Source organism: Rhamphochromis longiceps, linkage group LG11 (genome assembly GCF_057381845.1).
Source record: "Rhamphochromis longiceps isolate RC_006_pf linkage group LG11, R_longiceps_female_GT1.1, whole genome shotgun sequence".
NCBI classification, from domain to species: domain Eukaryota; kingdom Metazoa; phylum Chordata; class Actinopteri; order Cichliformes; family Cichlidae; genus Rhamphochromis; species Rhamphochromis longiceps.
In genome coordinates this window covers 25,694,943-25,713,439 of record NC_140567.1, presented here as the reverse complement: position 1 = coordinate 25,713,439, position 18,497 = coordinate 25,694,943, and the positions used below count along the sequence as shown (strand labels likewise).

The 18,497-nt window shown below is 39.6% G+C and overlaps 1 protein-coding gene across 1 annotated transcript; it reads right to left on the bottom strand.

The window, feature by feature from the left end:
• Nucleotides 1-845: 845 nt before the first annotated feature.
• Nucleotides 846-18,107, bottom strand: gnl1 (G protein nucleolar 1). The gene is made up of 12 exons (XM_085423311.1): nucleotides 17,876-18,107; nucleotides 16,784-16,931; nucleotides 15,292-15,428; nucleotides 15,022-15,173; nucleotides 11,617-11,688; nucleotides 9,227-9,419; nucleotides 8,929-9,027; nucleotides 8,603-8,785; nucleotides 6,719-6,897; nucleotides 6,294-6,471; nucleotides 5,324-5,464; nucleotides 846-5,213 (listed from the first exon to the last, which is right to left on the bottom strand). Exons 1-12 carry the CDS (start codon nucleotides 17,946-17,948, stop codon nucleotides 4,942-4,944), a joined length of 1,827 nt encoding a protein of 608 aa, XP_085279437.1. The 5' UTR covers nucleotides 17,949-18,107; the 3' UTR covers nucleotides 846-4,941.
• Nucleotides 18,108-18,497: the final 390 nt, after the last annotated feature.

The following is an 18,497-nucleotide window of genomic DNA, read 5'->3' as shown; positions in this document are numbered from 1 at the left end:
GATATAAACGATATACACTCAACAGCCACTTCATTCGTCATTTGTAATTAATCGATATTTGGATTACATCATTAATGCAAATACCAAATCAACCAATCACATGGCAGTAACTCCATGCATTCAGGCACGTAGACATGGTCAAGACGAACTGCTCAAGTTCAGACTTGCCAACACAATCGGGAAGAAATGTGATTTAAGGGACTTTGAATGCATCACGGTAGTTTATGACAGTTGAGCTGAACACACAACACACGAAATCTTGAAACGGATGGCCTGCAGCAGCAGAAGACCACACAGGGTCCCACCGAAGCAAAAATTCACACAAAATTTCCCATCTTCTGTTGTCAACAACACTGGACAACAGAAGAATGGAAGAATGTTGCCTTTTCCAATGAGTTTCCATTGTCTGCTGTAACATTTGGATAGTAGGATCTGCAGAATCTGGCATAAACAACATGAAAGCATGGGCCATTCAAACCTTGTATCAATAGTACAGCCTGCTGCTGGTGTAATCCTGTGGGTAGGGTGACCAGATGACTCTCTTTATGTTGGGACTACACAGCATCTTTATTCTTTATTCCCACATCTTGAGAGAAAGTCCCACACTGTGACTGCTTCTGCAGGATGTGCACTTCTAAAGTCTGTTTTTTCCTCAATATCCATGCTGGAAAGTTTTGATTTCTTTATTTTTTGTAGTTCAAAGAAGCCTAATGCCACACTCATGGGGGGAAGTTACAAGTCACCAAAAAGTCACAAGCTTTGCTTGGTGAATATGATAGAAAACGCAGCAGACAATATATTCTCAGAAATACAGTTTTTATTTTTTCAAGTTTGCACAGGGGAAAATATGGTGCGAAGTATTTGTGTGTCATAATTAGATATGGATGTGGACACATCCAAACTGTAATCAGACAGAAGAGCAGCTGAAATAACTGTGAAAGAAAAGAATAAGGGAGTATGTGAGGACTGTCACAAGGGACCAAAGATCAAACTTAAGCTTCTTTTATCCTTACATGTAGTTAGCAGACACTTGAAATATGATATATCTGGCCCGGACATGCCAAATGATCATCTAGTAACATGCACAATTAAGTTTAATATGAAAATGTCAAAACCACCTCTCACCATTGTCCCACACTGCCCCCACACACACTTCAGCACCAACTCACTTAGACATCACAGCACACCTGAGTATTGTTGCAGACCATGTGCATGCCTTCATAAGCACAGTGAACTCATATTCTGATCATTGCTTCCAGCAGGATAACATACTATCACAAAGTTCAAATCATCTCAGACTGGTTGAGTTTATCATCCCCACAGTCACCAGATCTCAATCCAACACAGCACGGCTGCTGAAACGGGATATTGGCATCATAAACGAGTAGCTGTAGTATCTGCACCAACTGTGTGATGCTGTCGTGTCAGTTTGGACCCTAATCTCCGAGGAATGGTTCCAGCACCTCAGTAAATCTGTTCCTTGAAGAACTGAAGCAGTTCTGGAGTAAAAGGTGGATTCAACCTGATACTAGCAAGGTGTGCCTAATAAAGTGGCCAGTGAGCATATGTTATGCATACGATTATTTTAAAACCTCTTGTTGGACATGTGCAAATGCACTGTGAACTAATACTAACCACCTATCATATTACAGTATGAAATAGATGGCTACAACGACAATTACTATGTTTAAGGTTTGATTAAAGCATCTCCACTGACATTCAGACATTTCACAGGGGTTCAACCTCAACAACAACTTTAATAACGCTGTAATGATTTTGTGGTTCGATAACTTTAACTTCATTTCACGGTATCTGCTTTAAATATTGGCCATCTGGAAATTTACCAATTAAGTAGTTTAGGAGGACTTTAATTAGATCTGTGCAACACGCAGCTGATCGTTATCGTCACGGAATCTCATCATCGTAATTATCTCCCTCGGGTACTCATAAAAGAAAGTCCCCCAACTAATTACGAGACAACTATAAAGCACCCAGATCGCCATGATAAGTCACATGTATCTATGTCTATTATGCATTCAGGAAGTATACCAACAGCAATTAGTCTGACAATGCTCAATCACATGTCTGAGCTGTCCACTTTGATCGCAAACCTCCTGGAAGATTGTGTCAAGCCATTCAAAGGAAAAGCATAATTATGTGCATCTGAAATTAGGAGGATGTGGTGGACGGGGGACTTCGTAGAAAGACTGTCCTTTACAGCTCTGGGTACAAGCAAATATCATAAACACATCATTAAACAATGCACTAAAAAAAGAAAAAAAAGAAAGAGAGTTTCTGAAGGTTATCTTCTTTTATTGCAGAAAGCAGTCCAGTCATCATCATTAGGCATACCAGGAATGAAATGAGGAATGCAGCAAATAGCCTGAACACACCTTGAGCCTTTACACTCACACTACACTCTCCAGACGCTGTCAGTTTCAATATTTCCAGGGAAAAAAACTCCCACATCAAAACAACTAAAACACTGCTGTGTTTCTAACAGCATGGTAGTGTTTAGCATCTACTTTCATTGTACCAATAGTAGAAATGACAGCGTGTCATTGCTGCAGTGTGATGTATTACACAGTAACACAACACCGTGCCGTGGGATTCCCTCGGTGAACACATGAATGATGTACAACAGCACACGATAATACAGTACTCAGGATTGGAGCGGGGCCATCGCACATTACAGAGAAATGTCCACTTTGAAATTTTGGAGAAGAGGTGAAGCATAATGTTATATATAATGGAGGACAGGTGGACGCTGTAATGGCCAGTATCTCCTTCTGTGTTTTAAAGGAATAGCTTTGATAATTTTTTATCGCTTGTTTTTTTTAATAACAGTGTTTTGAGTTTTCATATAAAGGTGTCAGCAGTGCACAGAGAAGGACCAGCCAGCGAGGAGACGTCAAAAGCTTAAAAAAATCAGACTTCCACTATCTTCAAAGGCCATTATATCTCAGTTTTTTCCATCGGAAAATATTTTAAAATAAAAGAGTTTATATTAATTTATCAAATAAGGCCTCATGAGGACTACAGACTGGTCGGCAACCCCCCCGGGGATCCCAGGGCACTAAGAAAAATGCATAATCCTAACAGCTGGTTAGTATTTATTGCAGGTCGTGGCGATGATACACCACAAGCATCCGTGCGAGGTTGCTTTGGTTACTAGCAGATGGATCTTCGATCTGTAGTACAACTGTGAAAAGTGCAGTGCAAACCGGAAACCTGAACATTTGCTTTCAAATTAAACACAACTTTTAAACTTCGAGGCAAACTCTGTCTGGTACGCACTGGATTGTTTTTTTTCCATTATAGCTGAGTGACTTGTTTGCCAGTGTTTGCAGACAAGTTGGTGTCTTCCATGCAACCTGCTGGAAATCAAAGTGATCATAAGGAGGCTTTCAGTACAGCACCACATACTTCTTTGCGACCATTTTGATGCTAGCAACTGCCAGCAGCGGTTGCTGAATACAAAATTTTCTCTAGGATCACTGGTGATCAGGGGGTCACTGATCAGTCTCTAGGCCTGCATCAACGGGGCTTTAAGAGTGACAGCCACCAAACATCTGCAACCACTTGCAGAATACACATTCTTCTGCAACTGAGGACTAAGGTATCATACACTCACTTTGTTAAATATACTCTAAGCCAAATAAAACACTTTTAATCTTGTTTCTTTTAGTTTTATAAAATACTGAAATGTAACAATTAATTGCAGTTTTAATAGGATTTTATTGATGAGGGAGAGTTTCTCTGCTCACAAAACCTCATGGTGGCAGGAATCCACTGCCCAAGAACAACCAAGAAAGAAAAAGAAGATTACAAATTGCAGCTTTTAGAACAGATTAAACAAACTTCTGGCCAATTATGGTCTGATTTTACAAGCATTCGACAGAGTCACGCTAGTCCCAGTCTTGCTAATCAGCTGCTAGCTGTAGCTTTATTTAACAAAGGGCTCAATCTTCAAACGTACCTTTTGGCAAAAAAAGTAAAAATCAAAAAAATGTTAAACAATCCCTTCAATTATTGTTAAGCAGTCTCGGTTGGATAAAATTCACTGTGCTGGCATCAGCATATAAACATGCTAAATAAGCGCAGCCGAATCCTGGACGAAATACTGACAATCCCCATCAACATCTATGGAAAACAGTTGTAGTAGTTAAAACACTACAGGTTTAATTCCTGAAACAGCCTCATCCAGCAATACAGGAGTGTAAACACCCACCACTACCCCCAAAAAACCCACATCACTCTCTGACGCAGAATAATGTAAATTCAGATCAGATAAATTATCTCTGACTCATAATAGCAGTAACTGTGCGTGAAATGTTTACTTTATTAGTTCTAGTTATACAGCCTAACATTTCCCACGTACCCTCCCACACCCTCTACTCAAAGTTGAGACACGCTGTGGTCAATGAAGAGGATTTAGAGTTGTGTTCTTTTAATCTCCAGCTGCTCTGAGAGCCAAATGGCTGCTTCAGTGAATGACATCATATCAACAGTGCATTTGATTTGTTTCATCATACTTTTCCAAACTTTGGCATCTCAGCTGTGAGGTCACTCATTTATGAAGAGATTGATCATTCCAGGCTGAGGGAAGTTACTTCATTTTGTCTCTGAGAACTACATGCAATGTGTGAAGCTCAAGTCAAACCAAACCCATTCCTAAAAGCTCCATTTTAAAAAACAAAGGCTTCAAGGAAGAAGAAGCAGAGCAGAGGCACAGCATGGAATATGCTTTATATGAATGGATTAGAATCGAGCATGTTAATGTACAGAGAAGGTAATGACACGAGGAGGCGGAGGTGCAACAAAAAAAACGAGGAGGAATGCAGGTCTATGGGAAACAAGGAACGAAGAGTGGACTGGGGCAGATGGGTAAAAGTCAGAGCAGAGGAACAGGTTATTTCTTCCTTGCGTCTCCTTCTGTTATCACTCGCACTCATTTTCCCGAAGGACGTTGTACATGTTGACCGTAAAGCCAGATGGCTTATCGTCGCTTCGTCTCGGGTGCCCGAACCCCTCATCTTCATCGTCCCCATCTCCGTCCTCGTCATCGTCCGCATCCCTGTCTCTCTCTTCCTCTGGCTCGGTGCTGGACTCGCCATCCTCCTCATCGTCCCTCTCTGCGGTTCCTTCTTCCTCTGTTGCTCTTCCTTGAAGAGCCATAATCTCTGGCAAGTCTGGGTGATTTTCCCAGTGCTCTGCAGACCATAAATAATCCCCAAAATAAATTAATTCCACCCACCTGGCATTTTAACTTTTCGAATAGTCTCAGAGTTGAAATGAAGAGACACAGAGGGCCTTCTCTTACCTCTCAAGCAGCTGTACCCGGGCGGTCTGAGGCAGAGGCACAATCTGCCATCAATCGCCAATCTAAGGAGGCTATTGGCTGCACGGTACACGTCGTTGCGAGCTGCTTTCGCTGTCTTGTAGCCTCTTCTCTCCGCCCAAGCTGAAAGAAGGAAGCATAAATTGGTGACAATCTATCAAATGAAGGTATAATTAAAAGAGCACAGTCTATATTTATTTTCCTACTGGTAATAATGTCTGTGTATCCAAAATATCACGTCTGCCTATTCCTGTGCACAACTTGTTGTACTGATAATATTAGAAACACCACAAAACTGCCTGACTCGTTCTTTCATTATCATGAATGAGGCTGTTGTAGTTTATTTTGAGTGCTTTACTAAAACACCACCCTGCTACTGTACATGGTTGTTAGAGCACCGAATCCACAGCTGAGAACAGCCCAACTAATACTGCCTGAGTGACATGGACATCTAGCTGTCTGAGTAAATAACAAAGCCCGTTTAAAGGCCAGAGTTTATATTTGTGATGTACATGTTTAGTCTAAACAATGTGCCTGGGGTGCCACAGACAGCTAGGGCACGTCAGTATTTGTTTTCTAATTGTTTTATTGACTCATTTTTATTTTCGTGACGTTGAGCAGCACTTTAGTCAGCATTTGTTGTGATTAAATGTGCTACATAAAAAATTGACTTTGTTCAATTCGACTTGATAAATGGACCAGTGCATTGTTGGCGGATTTTTACTACAGGGCTGTGTTGACAAGAGAGAGCAAATAATGGCAGTGGCCCTGCAGCAGGGGATTGGCTCTCCTTTGAATTGTACTGATTTTGTTATTTTAGAATCAATAAAGATCTGTGACTTGCATTAAAGGAAGCTTGCCATTTATCCTCTCAATATTTTAGAGTATTGAAGTTTCCAAACTATCAACGACCACAACAACTCAGATGCTGTGACGCTAACTACCACCTTACCCTCGCACACATCCCAGGCGGTCCAGCTGGGCTCCTCAGACTCCTGGTTTCTTTCATTTTCCTGCAGACTGGGATGTTTGAGCTTCAGTATGGAAAGGAAGGGGGTCCTCTCACACAGATAACCCACTGAGCTGTAAGGTTCTTGTAGCTGAGACACTGGGTAGATGCCTGCCAGAATCTATAGAAAATTCATTTAAAGATAAAAACAAGAGGAAGAAATTCTCGAACAAAATAAAGACAGGTCAGAAATTACCTTTGGTAACAGCAAGATAGCAACTAAGAGCTATTTAAAAATGAAAGCGACAGTCACACAAAATACTCCTGGAGAGCGTGCAACTCAATACAATTATGTTTCTACCGCATCCAATCGGGCAAGTAAAGTGAAAGTCACATTTACTCTGGAGTACACAACAGTGAACTTGTACCTGTAACTGTTTATTGACACGGGAGGGGAAGACCAGCCCGGGGCAGTCACAGAGCTTGACTGTCGGAGTGAGGTAGTAGGTCTGGAAGTATTTGGTGTGACCTGGGGTTCGAGACACGCTTACCACCTTCCTTCCCACCAGGCTGTTTATAACTGAAGATTTACCAACATTGGGAAAACCTGGAAAACAAAGAGAGGTTACAAAGGCACTCATATGTAACAGTATTCAAGCTCTATAAATTCTTTTTAAGAGTCACTGTTTGTGAATTTATATTCAGATGCCAATAACTACATTCAGTCAGGAACACTAGATTCAAAAAAGGAAGTTTGTAAAAACTTCTTAATGTTTAATGAGAGTGAGGTGCATGTTTTAAGTGCATGACGCAATGTCTTTTATTAAAAGATAGAAACACCAACTGTACGGTCACTTCGCACATCAACACCACAAGAAGCAGATCGAGCAGGTGTTTTTTGTTGTTGTTTTTTTTTTCAATTAACTTTGCGAAGAGATAATTTAGATAAGCTCCAATATGCACACTTTGATTTAACAATATACACACAAACACACACACAAACACACACACACAAACACACACCCACATACAGAATCTGTTACAAGAAGCAGAGGAATAAAAACACTGTGCCTATAACAGGCAAATATGAACTCAAATGACCTGCTGGGTGCTCGGTTGAGCGCAATGAAATGCATCATGGGAGGTTGCTGCAGAGCCAATATTTTCCCTGACAACTTTTCTTGTTGTATTTTATTCTGAAGGCTGAACCCTCCCTCTTCTGCCACACTAGACACTGAAATTACCACCATCATTTCAGCCACAGTTTTGCAGTCGGCCAATATTTCTACCGACATTTCTCACTTTGCTGAGAGGAATTCACACAAGTAACTTCTTCTGCATGAGGGAGCACCTACAGCTATGACCTTGTGACGCTCACAGACACGTCCAAAGATCTAGATGGAGAATTCTAAAGTTACGAGCAAGACTGACCATTAACAATAACAATGTGAGAAGGTACTGTGGGGGAAATCATTATTTGACACCCTATTTTATGGATATTTGCTTAAAGAAAAGAAATAAACTCTGTCTAATTTTTCTAGTATTTTCATTTTGACGAAGATAAAAATATCAACCAAATAACATAACATAAAATATAACATAAAAGTTATAAATTGATTTGCAAGTCACTGAGTGAAATACATATTTGATCCCCAAGCAAAACATTAGTTAGTACTTGGCTGGAACTCTTGTTGATGATCACAGCCGTAAGACGTTTCTTGTAGTTGGTCACTGGGTTTAGACACATCTCAGGAGGAATAGTAGCCCACTGCTCTTTACAGAAAGTACAGTTTTCTTGGCTGCTGCTTGGAAAATGAAGCTTCAGCTTCCTCACAGATTTTCTACAGGACTGAGGTCTGGAGACAAACTAGGTCACTTTACAAGCTAATCTATTAGCCTAAGGAGGCTGCATATTGAGATTGGCCGATCTACTAATGGTACACTCGATTATAATCAAGATACACATAACAGACATACCATGACTTCCTTTCTATGGCCTTCAGGCTAAACCTATTTGTCCTCTAGTTTTTAATCTGAAAATCGAATTATATTGTTGTGGACTGGTAAGACAATGTTCTTTCCTAATCAGATAAAAGTGAAATAATACTGTGTTCCCAGATAAGCATGGATTTGAGGTACTTTTTTTCCTATCTGAAAAAACTATTCTAATTTCTTACCAAAAAAGCAATATCTGGAGAAAATACTAAGATATACTTTCCAAGTTTCTTAACAAGAACCTGTTTTGCTATAATTAAAAAGAAAATGTTCATTGATTCTGGCCAAAGATTGTTGTTCTCTGAGAAAATGATTACCTATGCAGCCCAATGTAAGTACACCATCTTTGTAGAGCTCCTGTGATGGACTGCTCATCTCCAAAGCACTATCACTTTGATGCTCCACCAAGACAGACTCTGCTCCTTCATCTGTCCGTTCTCCGTCCAGCCGCTCAGAAACGGCATCTCTCTGAATCTTCTGCTCCCAGCTGGAGAGGTCAACTGACAAAACAACAAAGCAACAAAAAACAAAAAGATGATCAATAACATTTTGAATGAAAAGCTGCTTAAATTCATCGTGTGTATAACTTAATGTATTAATTATTATTATAAAAGAAGAACAGTGAAATGACTTTTTCTCCTACCTCTCCCTGATGTGATCTCCTGGCAAGACTTTAGGATATCTAAAGGACCTCCAGCCTGACTCCAGTCAGCCTTTCTCCTCATCCTCTTCTTCTGGAGGACTGTGAGTCAGAACAGAACAGAAAAGTACAACAGTTATTGCAGTCACTACAGGGGCTGGACAGACACACAGCAGGTTATTCTGATTACACTGTGCTGAAATAAGTTCAATAAGTGACAGGTTTGTCTGTCTGACTTTATTTTTCATGTATTTCTTCTCTCTCTAACCCCCTCCCCCCCATCGGCTCTCCCTCTCCTCACCTGTGCTGTATGGCTGGCCACGGTGTGAGGTGAAGCAAACTATTTCCAGGTGGGGGAACTGGGAGGCCATGTAGTGTTTCCAAGCGATTACCAGTGGTGGAGGACACAGGTCGGCTTTGTTCAATACCAGGACCACATGCTTCTGTAGCTCTCCAGTGATGTAGTGGTACAAGTCTGGAGGGAACTGCAGCACCTGGGTGGTATACAGGTCAAGTCAAGAGCAATAGAAACATTCATAGGTAGTTTGACAAAACAATGATGGAGCTCACACTTAACCAAATCCAACAGAAAATAGGTACACCTTATGTACATCAAAAACCTTTGGTTTTTAGGCGAGAAGAGGGCACTGAGAGAAGCTGTTGGAACAATGACCTCACTGACCTGGAGGCAAAATACTGAGCTAAAGACCTGCAGTGTATCGCAGAGCTAATCCATGGAGGGCTTTGAAAACAAATAATTAATGAAAACCTTTATAGGTAGCTAGTGCCGCTGAGCTGACCAGTGTGGATCTGCTCTGTTTTCTTTGTTGATAGTTAAAAGTAGCTGCATGCTGAACCATCTGCAAATGAGAGTGAATGGAACCGGGTAATCCCATATACAGGGAGTTGCAGTAGTCCACTCAAGAGGTGATAAAGGCATTCCATAACAACTACTGCCTTTTAAAAAAAATAACCCATTAGATTGAATCATTATAAATAGAAACAAGTATAAGTGTACCGTTTTTAAATTTGCATTAAAAGGGAAATGTAACCATGCCAGAAGCACGGAACTAGGTTTTATTTTTAATGTGAATTCCGATGTTTATAAAGTGTTTAGAAACATTCTTAGAGTAACGCTAAAAACTAGTTCATGTGTTTGTTACTTCTAGGCTGGATTGATCAAACCCCATCATACTACCTTGGCCCAATAAAACACTATGATCTAATACCATTTTTTCCATTAATACCAACTCAGGTCAGGTTGACTCGACTTGACATGTTTTTCAAGGTTTTCCATTAGATGATAGTACCTGGTACAGGGTACATTTTAGTAGCTTCTCCACTGGGGTTCCAAGCAATCTGAGGCAATCTGAAAATGTGACATCAACAGACTGCATGCATGACCCATGAGAGTTTCCTCCTTTCAAAAACTGCTGTTTTTGAAACCCAGCAACGAGGGAAACAGCTACATGGAAACAACACTGTGGTCCCCGAGTCTGACATAAAGCCACAGACCGAGCAGCAGGTATAACACCACCTTAACTTCCACCTTCATTGTAGCGTTTGTGTCGCATACAAATGACGTCACAGGACAGTCGGCTCCATTGCTATAACGGTCCCACGCACATTAGGTGGTATCCAGTTGAAATGGAAAATGAGTAGGTACTGATGCAAAAAGAGCTTAAGAGTGCAGGCTTACTTGTGATACCTTGAGTTTCTCACCCCTCTCCTGTGGAACCAGCTTCCAGTTTTGGTTTGGGAGTCAGACAAAACTCTACTTTTAAGATTTCTTCTTTGACAAAGCTCATAGTTAAGTTTGGATCAGGTGACCTTGAACAATCAGATCTGCTGCTATAAGCTCAGGCGTCCCGTGATGCACCTCACCTCTCCTCTCCTCATTTATGGGCCACTACTGATGCCATTAACTTTTGTTTTCTATTTCCAGTAGATTTGTGTTTTATCTTCTCAGTGCTCCTTGTTCTGATGGAGATCTCTTCATTTTAAAAGGGAGTTCTTCCTCCCTACTGCTACCAAGTTCTTGGTAGGAGAGCATCTGATTAGTGAGATTTTCTCTCTCCAATATGGAAATATATTTTCCTTAAAATATAAAGCACCTTGGAAAGGACGTTGCTGTGAACTGGTGTTATATAAATAAAACTGAATTGACTTGAATCTTCAGGAGCAGATCACACAGACACACACTGAACACAGCAGTAACTGAATTCAGCTCACTTCATCAGCAAGGTCACAGCATCTATACAATTTAATGAGATGCTGATAAAATGTTCCAGTGAAATTTCTGATAAACTGAAGAGACGAATGAAGGGTCAAATTTATTCACATATAAAATACGGTCATTTATTTTCTTCTCAAATAACCAGCAGACAGTTTTGGTGCAACTCAGGAAACTCAATTTTACATCTAAAAAGTGGGTAAAATGACAATATGCGTTTGATGCCAAAGCAGCATGAGATAATTTTCTAATTTATATCTTTTCTTGTCGTCTGCCAGCGTGCACCTACAGGTAGTAATAGCTGTATAGAAATCTTGCTATCTACTCAGCGCCCTCTGTTCCCATTCGAGGCTCTCTCTAACAAAACCTGCTTTCAGGATAAAATGCATCAGGTAAACAAACAGATAAACAATAACTTTTGACTGTGTCTCCATCTAGTGGAGACCACCTCTACCTACCGGATGCCTGATGTCAACAATGAGAAGAATCACATCCGACATCTCCAAGACTCTCCAAAGCTGCCTCCACGTCTAAAAGAAAGAAAGCAAATGGGGGGAAAAGAATGAGGTTTAATACTGTAAATAAAACAAATCCACTAGTTCCTTTTTTACTCAACTTGAGGATGTGTTAGAAACTACTCGAACATTTTCCAAGTGACTACACACAAATACAAAAACCCAAAGACAAAGTCAGAGTGGTTGCTTGTAACGGTGTACATAAAGAGAGTTATTTAACAAATAGAAAGCTCTGCTCTGACCTGCGCAGATGGATACCGAGTTTCAAGCTGATTAGCTGCTTGACCCACAACTGTTCAGCAGGTTCAGCTGCAGTGGGCAGCTGTTTTCAGAGAAAAAGCTCTAAATAACACAATGCACCAGACCTCCACAGCTGACAAACAGCAGACCAATGTAATTATTAACTAGCTGGTGAACATGGTGGAGCATTTAGCAGCTCAAGAGCCAGATGTTTCGTTAATTTGCAGAGACTTCATTTGGGAACCAAGAACAGGGACTGAATATTGGACCTAAATTTCCCAGGTGGCCTAAACATTCACTCTGCAATTGAATGATGCTTCATAACTGCCACATGTGTAGCAGTTGTGAAGGAAGGAGTACACTCTTTAAAAATTACCGCTGTGACACAGCAACTCGGAACACATTCAATTCAAAAGCCCTACAACAGCAAGCGACAGTGGCGAACTCTTAAAACAGAAGGGTGATAATGTGAATTTAGTTGCTGCAGAGAATTAAATGAACCAAACTTTCATTGGTTTGGTTCAATGCAAAACTATTTTCTTAAAGTTCTTTTCAACTTGTTTTACTGCTTTCAGAGAGCCAGAAGAGTACAAAAAAACAAACAAGTTTCAGGTTTATTACCTGTCATTTTAACATGTCAGTGTTAGTGACCTGTATTTAACAGCATTTAATCTCTATCACAATAATGACAGAGGAGGGTGCATACTTATGAGAGGAAGGAGTATAAAATAATCACCATGTGACACATGTGGTCATTGCACAGTCAAAACCACACAAAGCAGCTTTATGCTTTTCCCCTGAAATAAGAGTGAAGGGCAGTAAAACCAGCTACAGTGCTTAAAAAGGCAACATTAACTTAATCAACTTCCACTATGGAAACTGGAATAACCAACACCATTTAAACCAAAAAATGAGTCCCAGAGCTTAAAACTTAGATTTCAAATAGTGCTTCCTACACCGTCATATTCTTTACACTGCAGTACGGTATATTTTACAAACTGAGAAGCTGGTTTCACATGCAAACACCACACAGAAAGGCCTCAGGGAGGTTTGAACCTCTGAGGTGATTGCGCTAACCACTTTACCATGTACTGTCCAAAGACCACCCTCAGTGTTTATATTTGTCGAAATGACAGACAGCTTTCTGATGTTTCTATTAATATTAAAAAAAAAAAATAAGTTGCAGGTTTAAGATAACATCATTTAAAGTCTAATGTAATCAACCTATCCGGGAAAAACAACATGTTCAATCAGCGTTTTAATCTAAATTATATTTTTCTATTATCCTGACTTCCATTTAAAAAACAAAACAAAAATAAACAGACAATTTCAGACTACTGAGGATCACCTATTACACCAGCCCTGCTTCTGCTGTGATATGGCTCCAGAACCCCCACGATGAAATTAAATGATCTGCAGGGCTTGTGGTTTTGAACAATATTGTTATCGGTTTCATACTTGGAGCAAAACTGAACAATAACACAGCATGCAAGGAAGATATAATGGTGCTTCTACCAGTGGGAAATATCAGACAATACAAAGCTATGTTCTATAACTCTTTGTGATCCCTACATCATCCTGAGCTAAGAAATGATATAATGAGTCTGTGGTAAGTCCTGGAGCCACATGCTGGATAACAGCTTGAACATTTATGCCTTTAAGACAAATATGGCACAGCAGGTCTGCTGGGTAATCGTCAGCTTACCTAAAAATGTGTTAACAAGCAGCAATACTTCATGTTTCATCTGTTCTCAAAGAGTCAGGAATGATTCAAGAACACAGACTTTTTGCAGAAGTGTTCTGCCCCCCAAAAAGCAGTTACCACATTACTAAAATGGCTCCATGACTGCAAAATGAAGACCGATATTGAGAAAAGACACGCATGAATGCACAGTGGCACAGCAGAGAATTTCATTAAATTAGTCACTAGCCCTGGATCAGTGTGAAAATGACGAAGTTTAACCACAGTGGTGTGGCGTGTGATGATTCATCTGAAAAAGTGGAGGGTGTTTTGACTTGTTGGATTCTGGACAAAGGTCGTTAGACTGAACACAAGCATTACATTTATATAAACTAAAGCCCCGTGAAGATAGAATCATAATTATTTAGGCTTAATATTATATTTAAGCTTATGCATATGTTCAATAAGACAGATCTGTGTTCACTCATCTGCCTGCAATCCTGGGTCACTGGGATACTAGCTATTCTTCTGCTTAGCGGTGCTGTCAAACTTAATTATGTTGTTATCACTCAGGTCCAACCATGTTCATGCACACCTTCTACAAACCAGCCTCAGTTCTGTGTGCTTAAATCTCCTCTGTCATTCTGCCTTTTCAGATTCTGATTCATACTGTTTTGTAGCTTCGTCTGAGTCTAATGGCCAAATAATTTCTAATTCAAAATCAGTTCTTTAATGAATTCAATTCATGTCTTTTGAAGGATCACTCCTTAATTAAATTAAATTAGTTAACCTCAATAGTCATTAACTTAATGACCATAATTTATTTAGCTTTAAGACTTATGAAAATTAATTAATAACTAAATTATGAAAATAAATAAATAAATTAAAATGTGATGGTGGTGTTGAACACAGATTCACGGGGAGGTGGGGCCTCACAAGGGCATCTGTTAGTCCCAAAAGCCATAATCCTTCCACAGTTTCACCTACAGAGATATTTACTTCTTTTAGATAGATCCTGGTAACTAAATTAACTAGCTCTCTTTTAATTGCCTTGGCTCCAGCTACAGTAAAAAGTGCATGAGTTTGAGCTTTTACGTAGGGGTGAAAGTGCACAAAGTTGTTTTCTATGCCCATTATTTTGCTTTCATAATCATCGGAAGCCATAATAATTGAGATTAACATCTGATTAAGTGCTCAGCGACAATAAAAGCAACTTCATAGTACAAAGGTTCTCCTAAAAATCAGCACTTCAGCCTGAGTTAGTTTAGGCAGCAAATGCACTCCTGGAACTTTTAAAACAGAATTTGACCTGCAAAACTCACCACAAATGCTGGTGAAAAAACCCCCCATAAATATCAAAACTTTTTACAGTTCATTATTGTGCAGTGGCACTTCTACAGTAAAAACAAACTCCTTTACTTAGTTACCTCCAGATTGTGCTCAAAGTGGCTGAGAGAGCCAGGTGGGTTTCTGGAGTGCAAGTCATCCAGGTAGTCTCTGTACGATTTCTCCTCTTTCCTCAGCAGGCTCTCCCGTGTCATCTCATAATTCCAGGACGGCCGTCGTGGGAAACCAAGGCCTGGCAGTGAATAATCAAGTGTTAGTGTGTCAAGCAGTGACCCACTCCATTAGCCTACTCTGCTCACGTTTGGTTTATTTTAGGATGAAGAAAGGATTAACACCAAAATGAATCAGACCTTTCTCTGAGGGGTAGATGTCATTGATGTCAACCTCAAGTTCTTTGTCCGAGACTTGCTGCAGCACCTTTTCCCTGGCCAGCTTCTTCCTCTTCTCCACTTCCTCTTTACCCTCTTTCTCAAAGTGCAGTCGGAACCTAAAAAGTGAGAAAACCCCCTGTTGATCCTTTGTATGACTGTCTGCTGTTATGACAAATTAATGATGAAAGCCCCTATCCAGTGAAAAATGTGCCTTCTTCTTTTTCCTACATTTGAAAGGTTGAACCACATTATTTACAAATACATTATATGAGCATTGATTTATACTGGGGGGAAAAAACAGGTCAACTATGTAACGTCCTACAGACCTAATTTATTTTAACCTAATTTAGGATTAGAAGATCACTCTCTACTTGTTTCCTTTTTCCCTTCTCTCTTGTGGTATCTTCACTTTCTAATTTGTTGTATATTTACTGTTGGATATTTATAATAATTTAAAAAATTAAACAAAGAAAAAGACTGTATAGACAAAAGTATTGGGCACACCTCTTAATTTTGAATTAAGGTGTTTTCAGTACAGGCAAATTGATCACCAAACCATGTAGTCCATCTTTACGAACATTTTTAAGAGAATATGTTGTTATAAAGGGCTCAACGAATTCGAGCATAGTACCATAAAGGATGCCACTATTACAACAAGTCAGTCTGGGAAATTTCTTCCCTCCTAGATATTCCACAATCAACTGTAGGTGGTATTATTGCAAAGTGAAAGGGTTTAGGAACCACGGCAACTAAGCCACAAAGTGGCAGACAAAGTAAAGTAACAGAATGGGCTCGCTTAGTGCTGAGTGCGTAAAAGTCACCGACGTTCTGCTGACCCATTCATTGCAGTGTTCAAAACCTCCTCTGGCATAAATGTGTATGAGGGGCTTCGTGACATGGGCTTCCATGACTGAACAGCTTCTGCTGAGTGTCAGTGGCTTTTAAATACTTTTGATGAGTGTACGTAAAGGCAACAAATTCAACAATTTGAATTTTCTCTTTGTTTACTGACCATTTGACCTGGAAACCGATCCCGATTGAGTAATCAGCATAAAAAGGGGGTGTTAAAGCTTCAATTCTACAGTGAATATTAAGAATGGACTTGAAGCATGAGACAGTTTGTGTCCAGCAGTTAAAATCGTGAAATTAAAAACCCTTCTTATTGTTGTATTCTTCTAAGTGTTGTAGAATTTTTATTTTTATAACTGGAATGAGATTATAAGCGTTAATTACATTTTGACTGCAAATCATGTCCAACACAAATTACATTATTTTTGTAAAATTCAACACATGTGAATTTATCTTATTTTCTGCATGATCTTCTAAACCTCCAATTAGTTATCAAAATGCAGCTGCTTCCTACTTAAGCATCTTTTTTATGTGCGACTTCAAGCACAGGCTGTTGGATTTCGCTCAGTTTTACAGAACAAGAATCTGAAATCATTTACAGTGCTGTACTCTTACAACTCACCTGTTAGGGTCATATCGTCCTTCTCTGTTGAAGGGCTGCTGATTTATTCTTCTAATATCAGTGGTCTCGCTGTCTGAGGTATCTGACTGCCGCTCTCCTCCTCGCTCCACACTGGCATTGCGACTGCTTGGCCCAGAGCCTGTGTCACCTGGAAGATCACAAACCAATACCAAGAAATTTTCTTTTAACTTATCTGCTGCTTAAATACTGTGCTTATTAACAGGTTTATTGGTTCATTTTGGTGGAAATGTTAAATGCTTCCAGGCATAAATTAATTGGAACATGATAATGTTTATGAAATTCACATTCAACTATCCTGACCTCTTGATTATTTAATGGAGGGTACAATAAATCCATAATGTTGTCCTGCACTGCAGAATTCATTGACTACCCTGTGTGGATGACCTGACCTTGGTAGAAAAGACTTTCAGTGCATGTCTTAAAGGGTTTATTGGTTACAGTAAGCACTTGAGTATAAACATTGCTATGAAAACTAATACTTTTCTTGTTAATCACGCTTTAAGTGGACTCAGCAACACCTAAAGGAAAGGCAGGATTTTTCAGGAAGCGCCTAGTTGGAACATGCCTAGTTTTGACAAGTTATGTCACATTTTATGGCGTCCTTGATGGATACTAAATCACGTTACTTGTCACGCCGACTTATTATTACTTGAAACATAGACAGCACATGGAAAATCTTAAACCCAGTATGCTATTAGTGGTAATAAATTGACCTATTGATAGCACCACGGTCCAAGACCTCTGTTAAAGTGGCTCTGTCTCTAGTAGTTTCTATGGTTAAACAAAAAACACACGACTTTGCATTATTTAACAAATTTAACGCAAGTCTGTGCGCTAATTTTCACGTACTTGCCCACTCCGAAGGCAAAGTTATACCACACTGCTTCTTATGACTGCTAGCGGAAACGAGCACTGGCCTCGATTTACGGGCTAAATGAGTGATTTGATAATCAACTTAAGAACCCCCGACAACATGCAGACACAAAGAGTCATTGCAGTTAAACTCAGCAATGGAGCACGGACCGTTAGCAAACTGCTAAGCCTAGCATGCTAACGGCAAAATACTGTTACCTCTCTTTCTCTCCCGTTTGACTTGTAGCTGTTTCTTCTTTTGTTTGTTGCTAAATGGCTTTTTCCGGGGCATAGTTTAAAAAAACAAACAAAACGATTAATATATTTATATATAAAGAAAGCTATGCAGTATGTTTTGCTGCGTAAAGCTTCTCACACAGCTTTCTTATTGGCGTTATTTACATGGATGAAGTTTCTCGACTCGTACACTTTTCAGTGACGCCATATCCACTGCAGACTGCGGAGAATGACGGAAGAAACCAATTTTAGGTGTTGGAAAACCGATCATTTTGTGCATTTGTGGGGCTTTATTTAAATCTCATTTTACGATTACACTTCAAACGATTAAACATCTTTACTTTGTGTATCATTACGTAGAAATATAATCTGAAAATATCCGAGAAATTGATCACGACACCCCTGTGCTCTTATGGTACAGTCCACTTTTGTAAACACCTCGCAAATTTGCACATTCCAGCAAATATACCTGATCCACGGGCATGATTGTCATAAAATAAACAACATAAATGTGTTTATTTATTTTTTAAGAAAAATAAAGACTATGTGAAAGGAATTGGGGGAAAAAGGATAAAAAGTTAAAGTTCCCCCATAAAGCAATTAC

Coding starts and splice junctions, on each gene's coding strand:
- gnl1 (XM_085423311.1), bottom strand. CDS start 17,948: ATGCCCCGGAAAAAGCCATTTAGCAACAAACAAAAGAAGAAACAGCTA. Junction 9,420..11,616: donor TTGTTGACATCAGGCATCCG/GTAGGTAGAGGT, acceptor TATACCACCCAG/GTGCTGCAGTTCCCTCCAGA. Junction 5,465..6,293: donor CGCCTGGGATGTGTGCGAGG/GTAAGGTGGTAG, acceptor TCCTTCTTTCAG/CTTGGGCGGAGAGAAGAGGC.